At 44.2% G+C, this 19,768-nt stretch overlaps 1 protein-coding gene across 1 annotated transcript in view; it reads right to left on the bottom strand.

The window, feature by feature from the left end:
* LOC146352370 (aminopeptidase Q-like) overlaps positions 1-19,768 on the bottom strand; it is a 66,854-nt gene that overhangs the window by 39,324 nt on the left and 7,762 nt on the right. The window contains exons 4-9 of the mRNA XM_084833915.1: positions 18,722-18,848; positions 16,777-16,931; positions 6,244-6,357; positions 5,353-5,490; positions 3,521-3,586; positions 3,344-3,409 (exon numbers count right to left, since the gene is read on the bottom strand). Of these exons, the coding sequence (XP_084690041.1) occupies positions 3,344-3,409; positions 3,521-3,586; positions 5,353-5,490; positions 6,244-6,357; positions 16,777-16,931; positions 18,722-18,848 (666 nt within the window). The remainder of the gene's footprint in view (positions 1-3,343; positions 3,410-3,520; positions 3,587-5,352; positions 5,491-6,243; positions 6,358-16,776; positions 16,932-18,721; positions 18,849-19,768) is intronic.

Here is a 19,768-nt window from a genome sequence, read left to right as displayed (position 1 = left end):
CATGGACCAGCCCACACCAGAGCTTCCTGTCAGCCGTCGCCACCCCCAGCTCACCCAAGGTTGAGTCCGTCACCTCCAGAATATCATCCATCCATCTTGCCCTTGGTCGGCCCCTCTTCCTTTTGCCTTCCACTTTCCCTAGCATCAGCATCTTCTCCAGGGTATCCTGTCTTCTCATTATGTGGCCAAAGTACTTCAGTTTTGCCTTTAAGATCATTCCCTCAAGTGAGCAGTCTGGCTTTATTTCCTGGAGGATGGACTGGTTTGATCTTCTTGCAGTCCAAGGCACTCTCAGAATTTTCCTCCAGCACCACAGTTCAAAAGCATCTATCTTCCTTCGCTCAGCCTTCCTTATGGTCCAGCTCTCGCAGCCATAGGTTACTGGGGGGAATACCATTGCTTTAACTATGTGGACCTTTGTTGTCAGTGTGATGTTGTGATGCTCTTCACTATTTTATCAAGAATTGTCATTGCTGTCCTCCCAAGAAGTAAACGTCTTCTGATTTCCTGGCTGCAGTCAGCGTCTGCAGTAATCTTTGTGCCTAGAAAGACAAAGTCTGTCAATGCCTCCACGGCCAGTTCTCAGTCAAGCTGGTTGCCATAATCTTGGTTTTTTTGAGGTTTAACTGCAACCCAGCTTTTGCACTTTCTTCTTTCACCTTTGTCATGAGGTTCCTCAGCTCCTCCTCACTTTCAGCCATCAAAGTGGTATCATCTGCATATCTGAGATGGTTAATGTTTCTTCCAGCATTTTAACTCCAGCCTTGGCTTCATCAAGCCCAGCACATCACATGATGTGTTCTGCGTACAGGTTGAATAGGTAGGGTGAGAGTATACAACCCTGCCGTACTCCTTTCCCAATCTTAAACCAGTCCGTTGTTCCATGGTCTGTTCTTACTTCTTACCGTTGCTACTTGATCGTTATACAGATTCCTCAGGAGGCAGACAAGATGACTTGGTATCCCCATACCACCAAGAACTTGCCACAATTTGTGATGATCTACACAGTCAAAGGCTTTAGAATAGTCCATAAAACAGAAATAGATGTTTTTCTGAAACTCCCTGGCTTTCTCCATTATCTAGCGGATATTGGCAATTTGGTCTCTAGTTCCTCTGCCTTTTCTAAACCCAGCTTGTACATCTGGCAATTCTCGTTCCATGAATTGCTGGAGTTGACCTTGCAAGATCTTGAGCATTACCTTACTGGCATGTGAAATAAGTGTCACTGTTCGATAGTTTGAACATTCTTTGGTGCTTCCCTTTTTTGGTATGGGGATAGAAGTTGATTTTTTCCAATCTGTTGGCCATTCTTGTGTTTTCCAAATTTGCTGGCATATGGCATGCATCACCTTGACAGCATCATCTTGCAAGATTTTAAACAGTTCAGCTGGGATACCGTCATCTCCTGCTGCCTTGTTATTAGCAATGCTTCTTAAGGCCCATTCCACCTCACTCTTCAGGATGTCTGGCTCTAGCTCACTGACCACACCGTCAAATCTATCCCCGATATTATTATCCTTCCTATACAGATCTTCCGTATATTCTTGCCACCTTTTCTTGATCTCTTCTGCTTCTGTTAGGTCCTTGCCATCTTTGTTTTTGATCATACCCATTTTTGCCTGGAATTTACCTCTGATGTTTCTAATTTTCTGGAAGAGGTCTCTTGTCCTTCCTATTCTATTATCTTCTTCCGCTTCCACGCATTGCTTGTTTAAAAATAATTCCTTATCTCTTCTGGCTAACCTCTGGAATTTTGCATTTAATTGGGCATATCTCCCCCTATCACTGTTGCCTTTTGCTTTCCTTCTTTCTTGGGCTGCTTCCAGTGTTTCAGCAGACAGCCATCTTGCCTTCTTGGTTTTCTTTTTCTTTGGGACGTTTTTTGTTGCTGCCTCCTGAACAATGTTGCGAACTTCTGTCCATAGTTCTTCCGGGACCCTATCTACTAAATCTAGTCCCTTAAATTTATTCTTCACCTCCACTGCATATTCATTAGGAATATTCGTGAGCTCATATCTAACTGATCTGTGGGCCAAGTAGACAATTTGCCTGGCTATTAAATGCACAAGAGAACCCAGTAAATTAAAATATTATGTGGCTGGGTCTCAATCAGCTTAACAATGGTCACTCAAGACCCTATCAACACAATTACAATGTAGTAACTCAAAGAATTCTGTGTGATGTGACCCCAAAACTAAGACAAGAGGTGATACAGTTGGAATCAATAATCCCATTAGCCTGATAATGGAAACACTGCCCAGGCCGTCATAGGGAATGATAGCTATCAGAAGAAGACTAGTCTCACTGCAAGGTGATAGAGACATTTTCCCTAGCCATGCACAATATGGCAGTCAGGAAGGATCAAGGGAGAATGAAGAAATCAGCTGAGAAACAGCATTTAAGGACTAGAGGCAGCTGGGCTAGGAAGCATTCTCCCAGTGCTCAGCTAGGTACCTAGAAGCTGAGGAGAGGAAGAAAAGAAGGAAAGCCCTACTGACTTCAGAGCTGAGCAGGAACCCCAAGATCCCTGTGCTCCCTACCAGGACATATCACAACTTCCCACAATTATATTGTGATATCTGACAGGGCCTAGGTAATCAGATTGACAGTCATGGGTAGGATACTGATTTAAGCAGTGGTTGAAATTGGGCGGGGACTTCCTTCTGCAGGGCAAAGCCTCCTCCTCTGTCTAGTACAGAGGTGGGAAATAGGCAGTGGGAAACAGTTGCTGTACTCCAACACTTATCACTCCCAGCCAGCATGGGAAATTATCAGGGATAGTGAGAGTTGCAGTCTAACAACATCTGGAGGGCTGCAAATCTCCCACCACCAGACTAGTATATCCAAGGATACATCTAGTCATTGATGTAACCTGGGGAATTTCCTTATATTGGCATCCTATCATATCTTTCAGTTGTGGCAGAAATGTTCCATATGAGAAACAGCCTACTGGTCTGAAGGTCTTACATTGCTCTCCAATGCACCCGTGTTTTACTGGCTGCTAACACATGACTGCCCACAGATTGTGAGAAGGGGACTATAGACATATAAAGATAGAGACTCAGACTTCCATATGCATTTTAAATTAGCTATTGATTATTGGTCAATGAGCAACATACCAGGCATGAGCACGGAGCCAAATGAAGGGTCACTTAGGCAAAGACTTGAGGCCTGACTTGGAAGCAAGTCAAAGAGGTTTCTGTAGGAGAAGGCAGCCCTTTGACCATGCTGATCTGTTAGCCCAGACTGGTACAACAGCTGGGCAAACTCTGAGATTGCTGGTTCAAACCTCTTTTAGGGCCAATTGTTATAGTAAGAGCAAACAACCACAAGTTTTAAGCACCTTTTGAATGTGATTCCACAGATCATCCTGGATGGCAATTGAGAAGGAAAATGCATTCAGGTAAGCCTGCAATAAAACAAGCATCAGAATTATTCAATTCTCACTGACAATACATTTGAAAAAACTAAGTCATTTTTTTTCAAAATTCTAACTGTTGAAGTCATTTCTTAAACTCACATTGAGTGCTTTTATAAACAGTCTTTCTGTCATAAAGTTGGAAAGCATCCGGATGATGGCAGCCCCCTAAGATATATATTTTTTAAAGGATTAGAGCGTAATTAATTATGCAAAATGTTTAATTACTGATATTACATTCAGTGTTTTCTTATTAAATACATATACCGATTATGTTATATATTATATAAAGATTCCAAACCGTTCCCCATACACATACTTTTCATGTGCGGGTGATTATGTTTACATATAAGCCAGCGTGGTGTACTGGTGAAAGTGCTGGACTGGGAGCCGGGAGATCCGGGTTCTAGTCCCCACTCAGCCATGGAAGCTCACTGGGTGACTTTGGGCCAGTCACAGACTCTCAGCCCAACCTACCTCACAGGGTTGCTGTTGTGAGGATAAAATGGAGAGGAGGAGGATAATGTAAGCCGCCTTGGGTTCCTTGCAAGAGGAAAAAAGGCGGGATATAAATGCAATACATAAATAACAAATAAATAATATATAGTATCTTAAACTTTTAAGTATTCTTCCCCAGAGTAAAACCTACCATGCAAAACTATTATGTGACATTTAAAAATCAGAATATTATATGTGATTATTTGAGAACAAGCACCGAATGTTTTATTTCAGGCAGGAAAATGTACTCAGCATATAATTACTAATAAAAAAATAACATTGTTTCTCATGTTTCTAAATCCAGTGTAAAAGTCAGAAATGATGCCGTGGAGTATAAAAAGGCATTTGTGGCATCACTTGAGAAATTTTCTAACGGCATCTGGAAATTATGTCTTCTACCCTGGAACTCCTTCTCTCCTATTCTAGATATGTGGCACATGTTCTGTGTCCTCAGTGGTGAAGAAAACGTGTTGTAGTAATTTGAAGAGTCAGGTTTGAACTGACACAGTGTCCTATATGCTGTCTGAATGCATAAAGACATGTTTGGCTTGACAGCTTTATAGTTAATTAGGAAGGCCTCTCACACAGGCCAATAATTTACAGCTTCACCTTGAAGCTGTTTTGGCCAGCTGTATGATTTCACCTTGTGAGTCAAGATATGTCTCTCTTCCTGTGGGAAGGAAAGCCCCCCTTCTCCTGAATGGCCAGAGATAGCCTGTCAGCTCCTGATCTAGGGAGAGACACATACAAAATCCAGCCTGCTGGCTTTGCTCTTTGATCTCACTCCAAGGGGGAAATGTGCACAACAAGCCTAGAGAAGTTTAGTCCACAAGTGGCCTAGTTTCATCATGGTACTCCAAAGAATCCATTTTGACTGGCCTTCAGATTAATACGCATGTTTCACATGTGCTCAGAGCCCCCTAGTGAGCATACCAACAACTTTGCTGTGTGGATCAAGCTGTGTGCATAGGTTTTATCTTTCATCAGCAGGGGAACAAAACATATGGTATGTGGATTGAGGACTTTAATCTTTGAAGGAATGGAATGCTTTATAGCCACAACTTGGAAATGAGATCCACTGATATGAATGGAGCATATTTCTATCCACTCATCTCTTTCTGACTGTAGTGATTTCTTATATTAACTTCCCTTCTCATCTGATCTCGGAAGCTAAGCAGGGTCAGCCTGATTAGTACTTTGATGGGAGACCGCACGGGAGTCAGGCTTCCTGCACTGAGCAGGGGGTTGGACTCAATGGTCTTGTAGGCCCCTTCCAACCCTATGATTCTATGATTCATTCACTTCAAGAGGGGGAGTTGATTCCTTTTTTGTCGTGTTATGCAAAAAGTGACAATTCCATGCTGCCTCTTTTCAAATCGTGTGTACAATATTCTTGGGCAATCATGTACTGAAAAAGATTTATTTGCTGACTTTACCTTCTTGTATGTTACCATACTAAATAGTTCAGCTACTGTAGCTGTTTGACGATCTTCATTTGTGTCTGATAAAGACTGATGTACCATTCCACCATCTATCTCCAACATATCTAACAGATCAGAGATAAAGACTAGGTCCTGAAAATAACCATAAAATACCAATACTTAACTAAAACACGACCAACTTTCAAACAACTACTAGGATTATATTGTTAATTCATAAACAGTTTCTTTGTTCCTCTCCTATTAAAAACCTTCATTTAGTAATTATCCCACTCAAGGGAATCTGTATATCTTAAATATCTATCACAGAAAGATATGATATGGGATGAACATTTCAGAAGACCAGGGCATCACACACTAATTTTACCCGCCAACTGTGATAGACAATCAGCATGGAACAGGTCAGTAATAGCACTGAGAACATCAGTACAGAGAGAACATCAAGGCATCACCGAGCTACAGAAGAGCACATCACTAGGAGATAGCTTAGGCACAATACATAGGGCACCACGAGAATCAATTGCTGCATTTGGGACCGCTTACAGACTTTGATGGGGAACTCCAAGCCTCCTGATACAGAGATTTGGAAGCAATAGGTTTGTTCTCAGAAAAAGCAGATGAGGTAAGTAAGATGAGGTGCTATGAGTTCAATCTGGTGGCAGAAGCTCACATGGGAGTAGGTAACTGAGGACCGACAAGAGCAGGGAGAAGGTGGGACTGGGACCAGTCTGGTGGCAGACACAGGGGTACACTGACAGCATCTTGTCAGAGAACACTCCAAAACCTGGAGGCACCACAGTATAGCTCCCGTTAATGTCAAGGCATTGAAAACAACGGTATTGTTTGGATAAAATATATTTTATGAATGTTAATTCATTTCATACCTACCAGGGCCACTGACGGTTCAATGTAGTGTGCACCTACATGTTCAAAGTAAGATGCAAACCCCTCATTAAGCCATAAGTCGTTCCACCATGCCATTGTAACTAGGTTTCCAAACCACTAAAATAGGAGAAGAAAAAAGCATTTAAATGCATTTAACCGCTATTCTCATCCATCTGGCAAAGGAGTTCATGCCTCACATCAAGGGTGCCCAATGCGGAGCCTGCAGGTGCCATGCCACCCGCAGGCACCTCGAATGGCACCCATTAAAGCGTCCCTTACATGGCACCCGTGGGGAACTACAGAATTTTTTACCCATTTCTTTTAATATATGTACACAGACTTGAATATCTCCATAGCAATGAATACATATGATATGCATAAACTTTCTACCAATTATACATAGGCTTTAACAAAAGTGGAGCAAATATCCAAATAAGTACCCATTTAAATGTGGCATCTATATGCTTGCTGCGTGAGATTGAAACCCAAGTATGTCACGAAGTCCCATGGACTTGCCAGGTATGCTGTCTCCTCCGAGGATGGATTAGAGATGTGACTGAAGGGCTGTCTACACTCATAAAGCCCAATGACAGGTATCCGATTTTTCTCATCCATGTGGGAACAAATGATACCACCAAGTGGAGCTACGAAGAAATCACATCAGACTTTGAAGCTTTGGGAAGGAAACTCAAGAACTTTGGGGCCCAGATAGTTTTCTCATCCATCCTTCCAGTAGTTAGAAGAGGGATAGAAAGGGAAAGAAAAATACTCCGGGTGAATGACTGGCTAGAAAGGTGGTGCCAACGCGAGAGATTTGGATTCTGGGACTAGGGGCTATACTTCCTGGAAGATGGACTGTTGGCAAGGGATGGGTTGCACCTCACAAGGGCTCAGAAGAATGTGCTTGGCTACAGCATGAAGAACTTCATCAGGAGGGCTTTAAATTGAATCCTTCAGGGGAGGGAGACATAAATTTGGGGGTAACAATGGACGAAAGCTCATGCACCACAACGGAGAGAACAGCTCTAATAGTGCCCAATGATAGTCTTCAAAAACATGTAGGCAGAAAGCCAGACTATAAAGCACATGGTCTTCGATGTCTATATACGAATGCCCAGAGTATGGGAAACAAACAGAACAAACTTGAACTCTTAATACAGGAGGGAAATTATGACTTGATAGGTGTAACTGAAACTTGGTGGGATGACTCCCAGGACTGGAATACAGCAGTTGAAGGATAAAGTTTGTTCAGGAAGAACAGAAGGAACAGAAAGGGAGGTGGAGTTGCACTATATGTTAAAATACATATGTCTGCACAGAAATACAGGAGGATGAGCTTGGTAGCCCCATCGAGAGCATCTGGGTTAAAATAAATGGAGCAAAGAATAAAAGGAACATGGTGGTCGGAGTCTACTACCGGTCACCCAATCATGGAGAAGACGAGGATGAAACGTTTGTAAAGCCAATTGCCAATGTTTCAAGGAAGCAAGATGCAGTAATGGGGAACTTCAATTTCCCCCATATTTGCTGGGAGACAAATTCTGCAAAACATGGCCCCTCCAAGAAATTCCAGACCTGTGTTGTTGATAACTTTGTCCTACAGAAGGTATAGGAAAGAACTAGAGGATCGGCTATCCTTGACTTGATCCTAACCAACAGAGATGACTTGGTGGATAAAGTAGCAGTTACAGGAACTCTGGGGGATGTGACCATGTTATACTTGAGTTCTTGGTTCTAAAAAAACCAAAAGCCGAGTGCAGCCAAACGCGTACCCTGGATTTTAGGAAAGCCAATTTTAATAAACTCAGAACAATTATAAGTAAGGTCCCATGGCGAGCAACTCTAATGAGAAAAGGAGTCCAAGATGAGTGGGAGTATTTAAAAAAGGCACAATTACAAACAATTCCAACAAGAAAAAAAGGCAGAAGACAACAGAAGAAGCCAATGTGACTTCACAAAAAGCTTAGAGATGACCTGAAAACAAAAAGGACACATATAGGAAGTGGAAGGAAGGCCAAGCAACAAAGGAAGAGTACAGGCAGGTAGCACAGAACTGCAGGGATGGCGACAGGAAGGGCTCTCCCACACTGGAGGCATTCAAGGTGAGGCTGGACAACCATCTGTCAGGGATGCTTTGACTTGGATTCCTGCATTGAGCAGGGGGTTGGGCTCGATGGTCTGATAGGCCCTTTCCAACCCTACTATTCTATGATTCTATGCCACCCATTCAAATATTGAAAGCATTGTAAGGTCCTCAATCTATTGCATTATAGGAGCAATTAACATCACATCAAGTTTGTCTCTATCTATTTCTACTTTAATTTAGAACAGGCACTTAAACATTTCACCATACAATGGCCTGGTTCACATGATCATGGCCATAATGGCTTATTTCTCCTACTGCACATTCCAGACATGTGCCAGAGGGATTGTGTGACATGTGACATGCATTGCAGTCACGTTGAACAAGCCACCCAGAACCCTTGGGCTGCTTTAGGGTTCTGGGGTAGCCTTAACCACAGCAGCAGGCCACTCTCACTGGGTTCACATGACACAGCAAGCTGTGCTAGTAAGGGTAATTTGGAACATTCTGGAACTTAATAGAGTTTTAGGTGGGTGCGACTCCTTTGCATACGCTCCAGGCGTGGCTCACACCTGCCTCTCAGTTCTGAGTCCATTGTAGCAGAGGAATAAAGGTGAGGCATCGAAGCAGGGAGGAGGGTGAGTTGTGTGAGTTCACAAATGATCACTCCAAGAACCACACTTACTTGTCCTTCTTCATGGTGTCTGTGACTCACACATATCGGTGACTGAAAAGTAAGAGACTTACAGGAGGAGGGAGATGTCATGTCATAATTGAAGAAAGGACTGCTCTGCCAAAATCCCCATTGGCTCAAGCTCTGACGTCCAGGCGGTAATATTTGATGAAGGTAGAGGGCTGAGCCCAAGTCGCTACCCTACACAGCTGCGAAGGCGAGGGCAAGCGGCAGAGGATGCTATGGCTCTAGTCGAGTGACCCCCTACTTGTAGTCGGACCGGTAAGCATAGGCAAAAAGTATGCCTGAAACCAGACACTTGGTGAAGCGTTGTGATGACACTGAGTGACCCTTTTTGGGTACCAAGTGGGAGATGAAATAGGTACATTTCCTAAAGGGTGATGTTCTATGGATGTCAAATAAAAGTGCCCCTCTGAAATCTAGGAAATGAAGCTTGACTACCATCAGGGAGCTAGGTTGAGGAAGGAAAGTTGGTAGAACGATATCCCAAGTTAAACGGAAGTGTGAGACAACCTTTTGAAGAAAGGGGCAATCTGGGCATAACACTGCTTTGCCCCTACATAAAGTGAGGAACGTTTGGTCATGCCTTAGAACACATAGGTTGCTCATTCTTCATGCCATAGTAATAGCAACGAGGAAAACCACTTTCATTGTGAGGAGCCTAAGGGCAGGTGTGGCCATAGGTCCATAGGGTTTGGCCATTAATTGAGCCAGTACCACTGACAGACTCCAGGCCAGGACTGGCAGGGAGGCCAGTGGACAGAAGTTAAGGAACCATTTAATGTGAGGTTGTGAGAAGAGACAGAATCCTTCAATATTGTCATGATCAGCCAATATGTCTGCTCAATACATTTTGATAGTGGAGAGAGCTAAGCTTCTAGATTTCAAAGGAATAAGAAAGTCCAATATACTTGGGAAACTACAGGATTTGGGGTCCTATTCTGTTGGAGCGAGAAATTTCAAAAACGGCTTCCACTAGGCAGCATATGAGGCTCGGGTGCAAGGTTTGCATAAAGCAGTCATTACATCCAGGACCTTGTCGAAGAATTGGTGAGACTGCCCAATTCCCATGCAGGGAGACATAGAGAATCCAAGTCCAAGTGCCTGATCTTCCCATTGCTGATTGTGAGGAGACCCAAAAGGCAAGGAAGGTGGAGAAAAGTGTGGTTGGATAGGAGGAGAAGGATCGCAAACCACATTTGCCTCAGCCATCATGCGGTTAGAAGATGGAGTAGGCCTCATCGTGCTGTGTCTTATTCAACGCTCCTGTGACTAGACGAAAACGGGGAACATGTAGGTTAGAGTGCCTCCCCGGAGAAGAAGGAAAGCATCTCCCAGAGAGTCTGGGTCGTGACAAGCTCTGGTGCAGAAAGATTGGCATTTCGTATTTAGTACTGCAGAGAGGTCGATAGTAGGGGTGCCGTTCATGTCGAAGAGTTCTAGTGTGACTGTCAAAGAGAGCTCCCACTTGTGAGGGATGTTTCCCAACTTGCTGAGCAAGTCAGCAAGTGCTGGACATTCCTGCAAGGTGTATGGTGACGGGGGCAATGTGGCGACATTCGCACCAGTCTCAGGAATTGAGGAGGAGTTGAAGGGATCTCATCCCGTCCTGCTTGTCCATATAGAAGACAATCATGATACTGTCCTGGGGACTGCCCCTTGATGGAAGATTTAAGTGCCTGTAGGGCTTTGGCAACAGCAAGAAGCTCAAGCTGAATGACGAGTAGGGTTCTCTCTCGAAGGGACCACAGTCCCCTGATCCTGCGTGAGCCATAGTGTGCTCCCCAGCTGTTAAGGGATGCACCTGTGGTGACTGTTACAGACGGACAGGGAGTCCAGAAGACGAGCCCCCATGAGAGATGTCTTGGAACCTTCCCCGAGTGCAGGAAATGCTGGACTGAATTGGGAAGAGATAAGAGACAAGTCCAAGGGTCCATTTCGGGGTGGAAGATTCATAGGAAACATGACTGAAGTGGTCCCATATGGAGGTGTGCTAACAGTTACTGAGGTGGTAGAGATCATAAGCCCGAGAGGGTGTTGGTTGCTGGTTGCTCGGTATTGGGGGGTAGCCTTTAATTTCTGTGCAAGACATCTTAGGGTGTCTGCTCTGTCCTCTGGTAGGTAGGCTCAATTGGAGGTAGAGTCAATTGATAGACTCAACTGGAGTCGAGAAGTGCCCCTATGAATTGTCAGGTTCAAGATGGGATGAGACAGGATTTTTCTTTGTTGACCGGCAGGCCATGAGATCCTAGAAGTGACTAAGCAATGTTGATGTTGGTGGTGAGGCAGTGGTGAGAGGGAGCTAAGAGGAGCCAGTCATCTATGTACGGAAAAACAATGATCCCTTGAAGTCTCAGATGTGCTGCCAGCTACTACTGCCATATACTTCATAAAGTCTCTCAGAACTGTGGCTAAGCACAAAGGGAGAAGCTTGATCTGTAACAGTTTGTTGCCCAAGGCGAATCAGAGAAAAGGGAGAGAAGCAGGGTGTATAGTGATGTGGAGGTAAGCATAGCGAAGATCTAGTGTCATATTCCTCTGTCCTCTTGCTTTGCAATCAACACACTCCAGGAAACAAAGCTCCAGGCTAACACTACTTTATTGGTTAACAACTAGCTTCATTACAAATGCAAATTCTAGGAAACTCTTAGACTGCATTCAACTAGCTAATCTACACATCTACAAATATCAATAGAGGATACAAGTGGAAGTGAGAAAAATTGCCAGCTGTCAGGGCAAGAATTTCACAGCTAGACTTGCATCACAGGGATGCCTCTCCCTTAGGGTGGCTCCCTCCCACATTGGCTATCACGAGTGGCCAACTTGGTGGGGCTTTGTAGCTCTGCCCTAACTTTTCCCGCTTCTCTCTATGACTGACTCTTGTGTCCCTCAAATCACGCCCTAGGTCCCCCTCCCCAACTTGCATTCTCATGGTGGAGGAACGGGGGAGGCATTCAGCCTGTGCCATCTATGTGTCAAGGTCCTGGGAAGAAAGTCTCACTGTATCTGGGCTCACTGGGGAGGTTCCCTCCCTCTCTTCTGACTGTTCCCATCCTGATTCTGAATCTGAGCTGCCAGGCATCTCCACACGCTCAGATTCATTCCTGACATCATCCCCGCTCCCACAATTCCTCCTGCCCTCTTTCCCCATGGGGCCCTGGCTTGTGGGGGTAGTGTTGGTGGAACCTGCAAACCACCAATGGGCATGCAAATGTTCTGCCAGTTCCCAGGAACGATCTTCTGATCTGTAACCCTCTCAGTCCACCAGATATTGCAGCTGCCCCCAGAAAAGGCACAAGTCTAGGATGTCAGCAACTTCAAACCCCCTCTCTCCCCCACCAAAATGGGAGGTGAGGGTGCAGAGTCCGAGCAATAAGGGTCTCTAGAGATCATGGGGGAAAGCGAGGAGTGATGAAACACAGGGTGAATCTTCAGGTAGGGCGAGTCTGAAAGTGACGGGGTTAATCTAGGCCATGATTTGGAAAGGTCCCGTCCAACGAGCTACCAGCTTCTTACATGGGGTGTTAGATGGGAGGTTCCGGGTTGACAACCACACCCAATCCCCAATGAGAAGAGCTGGACCAGGGTGCCGATGTCGATCAGCAGCTGTTTTAAATGCTGCTTTCGCCTGCTCAATGTTGTCCTGTAAAAGGTGTTGCACAGAGTGCAATTCATCTAAAAAGTCATGGGTGGTGGGCACCGAAGCAGAAGTTAACAAGATGGGGAAGGTCTTGATATGGTATCCAAACTTGGCAAAGAATGGGGTTTGGCTTGTGGAGGCATGAACACGCGTTGCTGTAAGCAAATTCCGAGAGAGGCAACAGGGCTACCCAATTGTCCTGTTGGTAATTTACATACCAGTGCAAGTACTGCTCCAGTGTGGCATTAGTGTGTTCAGTCTGCCCATACATCTGGGGGTGGTGAGTGGAGGAAAGCCTGAATTCTATACTGAGCAGCGTCAGTTACTTCCTCCAGAATCAGGCCATGAATTGGGAGCCCCTATCTGAAACTAGCCCCTCCAGCAAGCCATGCAGTCAGAAAACATGAGTTAAAAACAGGTCTGCTGTTTCTTTGGTCATGGGCAGTCCAGAACAAGATATCAAATGAACCATTTTATAAAATAAGGCCACCACCACCAAAATGGTGGTCTTACTTTGCAATTGTGGTAAATAGGTGATAAAGTCAAGGGACAGCAGTTTCCAGGGCCCTGAGGGCATAGGCAGGGGACGGAGCAATCCAGTGGGTTTGCCTATGGGGTCCTTTGCCCGTTGACAGGTGTCACACGAGGCCACATAGGTTTTGACATCATGACCCACTCGGGGCCACCAAAAATCCCAAGTGACCCCCATACAACATTTTGGAAAATCCAAAATGCCCTGCAGTGGATGAGTTATAGCACTGACGGAGGACTTTCTCCCTCAGGTTTTTGGAAGGCACATAGACTCTGCATAAGTGGTAAAACAGCCCACCTTGCAATGAAAAAGGGGTTGGCTTGGTAGCTCCAACTGCCAGTCCCAGTTCCACCACTTTGTTGAGAACAAAGGATCCTGCACTTGTTCTCTGCAAAGGACCTCTACCCAAGATTGGGAGTTGACTGCAGCCACCAGATTCTCAGGAGGAAGGATCGGAGCAGGTGGGGTGGGGCTCTCCTCACCCCCTGTCTGTAAGTCCGGCTTATGGGAGAGTGTGTCCACTTGCTGGTTTTCTGTGGCTCAAACGTGGCAGATTTTGAGGTTGAACTGTGGAAAAAAGGAACCATCTAATTTGGTGTTGATTCATGGCCCTGGCTGTCTGGAGATGTTCCAGATTTCGATGGTCGGTTCTAATTTCGACTGGGTGCTGTGCCCCCTCTAGAAGATGCTGCCATGTTTCCAGCGCTGGCTTTATAGCTAAAAGTTCCTTTTCCCAGATGGTGTAGTTTCTCTCTGAAAGGGTCAGTTTCTGGAAATGGTAAGCACAGGGCTGCAGCTCTTTGCCCTCCTTTCCCAGCTGTAAGAGTACAGCCCCTACAGCTAAATCAGAAGCATCTGATTGCACTACAAAGGGTTTTTGTGGATTAGGATGTAAAAGGATTGGTTTAGAGCTTAACACTGGCTTCAGTTCTTCAAAAGATTGCTGGGCGGAGTCGGACCAGTGGAAGGGCGATTTCTTACTTTTGAGGAGATCTGTCAGAGAAGCTTCAAGTTTTGCATAACCAAGCAAGAACTTTATTGTCAGTGGTGAAGGACTTCCAGCCATGGAGAAAGGATTTGAGTCTGTTCTGGTGGAAAAGAGCCAGTGCTTGGGCTCCATTGTAGGAGTCAAAGACACTGTTTGGTATAGTTGGGTTGTTTACCACAAGTGGATTGGTGGTATTTGTTCTGAAATGATCTCTTTGAGTGAAAGGAGGAGTATGAACCTTGTTTGGAAGCTTGGTTTGGGCCCTCAGGTTGGCGCCAAGGTAGCCATTGGCACTGCCAGTATGGACATGGTCAGTTGGGGTAGGTCATAGAGGAGTGGGACCCTATTCCCATCTTCAGGCCATATGTCTTTATTTTGTAGACATGGTAAAGTGTGGCATCTGTGGATGCACTGAAAGGCCTTCACCATCACCACTGAATGGAAGATCTTCCACTTTCAATCTGGCCTCCTGGTGGAGTGCTGCAACGTGAAGCCAGGCATGACATCTCAAAGTCATTGCAGCTGCAATAGCCTTGGAGCCACAGTCAGCCATGTGGTGGGCCATGTTTATTTGTTGGCTGCTAATCTTTGGGCTTTGGCTTGGGATATCATTGCTAGGTTTTTGACATCTTCTGGGAGACGATAACGAGGGCTGCTGCTTTTTCTCATAAGAACCGTTGGTAGGCTGCCATGTATGCCTCGTAGATTGCCACATGGATGGCCAGGGCTGTAGAATAAATCCTGCATCCCATTGAATCTAATTTCCTTTCATCTGAATCCACAGTGGCAGAGTGAGGCTTTCATCTCATCTTCGATTGGGATGCTTCTACTATTATGGAGTTTGGTGTGGGGTGTTTGAAGAGGAAGGAGCAATCCTTTTCCTGCACCCTATATAAGTTCTCTATTTTTCTAGACATCGGTGGGAGAGTAGAAGGTTTTGCCCAGGATTGATTACGTGTAGTAATTTTGGAAGCATCAGGATAGCCACCAGTGGAGCTAAGTCGGGTTGCACTCTTTTAAAGACACAGAAGGGGAGGCAGGCTCTGGTGCTCGAAAAAGCAAAAGTTTTTTTCAGGATTATGTCTCAAATAAGTGGATTGAAAGAGGAGGCTGGAAAGTGAGAGGCAGACTCATTGATGAAGATCAAGTTGGACCAGTTTGCAGAAAATGGACAAAATTGGGGGGGGGGGACCAAGGGAACCTCATCAAGCTCCACCTCCTAAATGGATTCCGCCAGCATTCAGGCTTAAAAGTCCTCAGTTCCAAGCAGAGTGTTGTTGGAACAATGTCTGTTTCTCCAGCCCCCATACTTGTACTTTGCTGGTTTTCTTGTGGGTTTGTACTGCCTTTGGACTTTGCTTTCAGTATTGATCCTTGCTGGTCTCTAGCTTCTCTGCTAGGACAATGGGAAGACAATTTCTACTTGGACTAGATTGTAGCCATGTTACTAATGCAGTATTAGCAACAGCACAGTTCCCCTTTTCCTGTGTGACATAGATTTTTTATGTGAAGGGCTTACTTCTGGCACTGGTCTCTTAAGCAGCATTCTATTTGTGCAACACTATGTCATGCTCCTTCATAAGTAATGGGGGTGGGGGAAGTTGCGGCAAGAGAAGCAAAGAGCCTCACTCACCTGGTAGACAATTCTGCTGTCCTTGCAGCAGTGCAGCTCATTGCTTGCATTTATCTAACTGCATAACCAGAAAGTAAAAACTAGACATTCATTAATCAATATATTGTATATATTAAGCTGCAATCCTATACACACTTATTCCAGTCCAAAAACGCATCCCAAGGAGACAAACAAACCTAAGACTAAGTCCCATTGAGTTCAATGGGGCTGATTTATGAGTAGACATACTTAGGATTGCATGACACGAGACCTTTTTCACTGAACACTCTGCTAAAAGAGTATAAAAAGGCCACACTGCTTTTATTAATCTCATTCGAAATATCAGGATACTTTCTTTGCTGCTGTTATGCCATACAGTGATTCAATGTTATTAATTTCATTAGCTCTATGTTATTAGAATTGGTTGGTTTTAGTTTTGGAGGGTTATTAAACGCTCTTTCTGTGTTAAAACTGATTTCTGTGCTAGCTATTTTAACTTTATGACCTAACTTTGGATTTTAGTATAGCATTTGTTTTTTGTTTTTGTATTATAGTTCCTGTTCTTGTTTTATACTGTTTTATTGTGGATTTTATTAGGGTGAAATCTTATGCATGTTTGGACAGAAAAAGGTCTTTCAGCTCGCTGAATTCCCAAGTCAGTATAGCCTGCTGGCGAATGCTGGGAGTTGAAGGACTTTTTTCTGTCTAAATATGCATGATTGGGCCCTTAGAGAATTTATTTTGAGATGAAAAATAAATACAAACAATATATAAATATATAAAACATGAAAACTGCCTTCCATCAGTGACATGCCACATGTCTCTTCTGCTTGATAAGAAATGTTACACCTGAACATGTTTGAAGATACTTGGCAGTTCTCATGATTGATTTTCGCTTTAAATTGAAATTGTGCAGTTACTGTTTATTAGGAAGATATCAACTTCATTTTGAAGATAAATAAAAGTACAGAATATTTCACCACATGCCTGATGTACTATCTCATGGGAAACAATTTGACAAATCCATGTTTTCTTGTATGTAGATTTATCTTCTGGGCGATGCAATAAGGAACCTTCTTGGAAAGTCATTAGCCCCCAGTTTTCCATAGCACCTCCTACCGTGTCAGGTAGCGCGATCAGATCTATGTTGGTTTAAATAGAGAGGATGGGGAAAGAGGAAGCTTTAATAACTTAATATTTAACATGCTTACCCAAATGCTCCTCTGCTTCCCCACAAACTCCCAAAATTTTCAGTGGCTAAAAACATTATTAAAACAAAGCTTCCTTTGGTATGATTCTGCCCCTTCTCTTGTGTTGCCATTAATACATACATAACATAAAAAGAGACTTGCTGGATCAGACAAAAATTACATCAAACACAGCACTCTCCCCCAAACCAGCGCCCTCCAATGCTGTGAAGAACAATTACTATTGTCCTCATTTTGTATATTCCGCAATGTCCCATACTGAGTGTCCTTCCAAGACATTGTGAAAGGAAAGGGGAAGGCAGCCACCACACAAAAAATGATGTAGAAAATTGGGAGAAAATTCTGCAAAGTGGAATTTTATTTCACTTTCACTTTATTTCTAGGGGGTCGGAAAAGAGAAATCTCTAAACTTTTCTGAGATCGCTGTCTTTTCAGGGAGCTGTATAACTTATTTTGAATTTATTTTGGTGATGTATTTCCGTTTACCTAATCACTGAGAGGTGGCCAAGAATGCTGTATTTTTTTTTTCTATTACACATCTATCCATTGCTCTTCAGCCTCCTGGGCTTCCTGTGCTTCATGAACTGAAAAAGCCCTATGGAGGAATTACCTCATGATCTTTTCCACCGCGTCCCTCCCACCACCAAGGAGGCTACAGGCTGCCAAAGAGATTATTGTAGAATGAAAGACAAGGCACTTGTACACCATCCTTGGCTACCTCATAAGTAAGGTAAACACAAGAACACTGAACACAAACCATGAGAATTTATCTGTAATTTTATTCTTTGAATTTCTTTGGAAAGCAATTTGTTTTCTATCAAATTGAATGAGAATGGTCAGAAAAAAACATGCAAGAACATTGTATCTAGTACTGCCTGGCAGCTTACTCCTTAGTGAGGCGCTGTTTTCCTTGGATTCTCCACAGGCCACAAAAGACAATGGCAGAAACAGGAGCACAAGAGAGCTGGAGAGAGGCTTTAACGTCATGTCCTCCCAGCATCTCCATTAGCTGTCCCTCACAAAAAGATAAATTACAGAGCAAACCTATGGTGGGTAGGGAAGATCCCAAGTGGCTACTGCCACTTCCTAACTCCTGCTGGCTCACTGCAGCCAGGGCAGAAGGTGGGGTATCTTTTCCTTACCTTTCCCCCCTCCCATTGTGGTCAGTGGGAGGGAATTACTATTCCAGCTCCAGTGCTGGGGTAGCTGAGGGCTCCTTTTGGGGATGGAGTGTTAGGGGGACAAGGATTCCGTGCATCTTCCGCCACTCCTTACATGCCCCATTTCCCTCTCAGACACACACCACCAGCAGAACAGCACCTGTGGTGCTGTTGGTCTCGTCAGCCTCCCTCTTTGCTGGCAGAACAGCATCCAACAGCCCCTCAGCTGGGCTTCAACCATCTTTAGGACTGCCCCTTGGGCAGCTTTCTGCTGAACTGTGTATTTATTGTAAGCCATTTTGAGGATCATTTTAATAGACAGATCTTTAAAATATACAATACAATAAACAGTGTCTTGTAAGATGTAGGCTGTTAGCTAGAAGAAGCCATACCACAATCAACTGGCTCGTTTCTAGGGTACAATGATACAGCTTTTTGCTTAGCACTGGCGTTCCTCAATTATTTTGTAAATAACACATTACGTTGTTACAAGCAATAACAATTATTGTCCGTTTTTAAGTGTAAGTTAACACTTGTAAGTGTTATTTAAATTGGCAAACATACCTGTTTTTGAAAGAGTGTAACTAATGTTAAGTAAGTCTTCCATAAATGAAAAGATTGGTCCAGTGATATTTAAAGCATAGTCAGCAAATCCTTCTCGAACTGCAGTTTTCCTAGCCCAAATGCGTATCTATCAGTATGCGAAGAAATAATTATTTCAGACAGAAACAAAAGTATGCTGTTGATACAGTTTAGAGATGGAGTTACACAGGGAAGCCCATTTTTGCCTCAACATTAGTGCAAGGGTTGGAGGGCATTACCAGGACAGAAATAATGGGCAGGAGGCTTAATCCTTTCACTGCTGAATCATCCCTCCTCAGGACATCCACCCAGGACCTTAAGGTACTTGACAATTATAGCCAGGTCACAAATACCTCCTTTTTGGAAAAGATTCTTGAAAGAATTGTGGTGGGGCAATTCCACACATTCTTGGAGGATCCTGATTTTCTGGAGCCATTCCAGTCTGGGTTCAGGCCCAGTTTTGGAAATGAATTGGCCTTATTTGCCCTGATAGATGACATTTACTGTGTGAGAGACAGGGGGGGGTGATCCCCTGTTGCTCTTACTGGACCTTTCAGCAGTTTTTGATTTCATTAACTATAGTATCCTCCTGGACCGACTTCTTAGGTAGTTATATGTGCAGGGTCAGTCTCAGAGTAATTTGGGGGAGATGCTCATTGGCCCTCTGGCATTTATGCTATTGTCCCATGTACTTTTTAATGTCTATATGAAGCTGTCATCAGGAGATCTGGAGTGGATATGCTGATGACACCCAGCTTTATTTCTCTGTAATGTCTGAATCAAGCCTTGGAGAGGTGCTTGGATGCAGTGATGGGGTGGATGAAGGCAAATAAACTGAGTCTGAATCCTGGCAAGACAGAGGCTCTGTGGATGAGTGGCTCCAATGTCCAGGAACTGGGTCAGTTGTCTCTTCTGGACAGGGTTACACTCCCCCTGAAGAAGTTGTGTAGTCTGTGGGTGATCATCGATCCAGAGCCGTCACTGGAGGCACAGGTGTCTTGAAGGGCTAGGAGTGCTCTAGCAAGTATG

This window comes from Heloderma suspectum, chromosome 2 (genome assembly GCF_057233095.1).
Source record: "Heloderma suspectum isolate Gila_16-S chromosome 2, 16-S_ref, whole genome shotgun sequence".
NCBI classification, from domain to species: domain Eukaryota; kingdom Metazoa; phylum Chordata; class Lepidosauria; order Squamata; family Helodermatidae; genus Heloderma; species Heloderma suspectum.
Note: the sequence above shows the minus strand (reverse complement) of the source record. Positions and strands in the feature narration are given on the sequence as shown.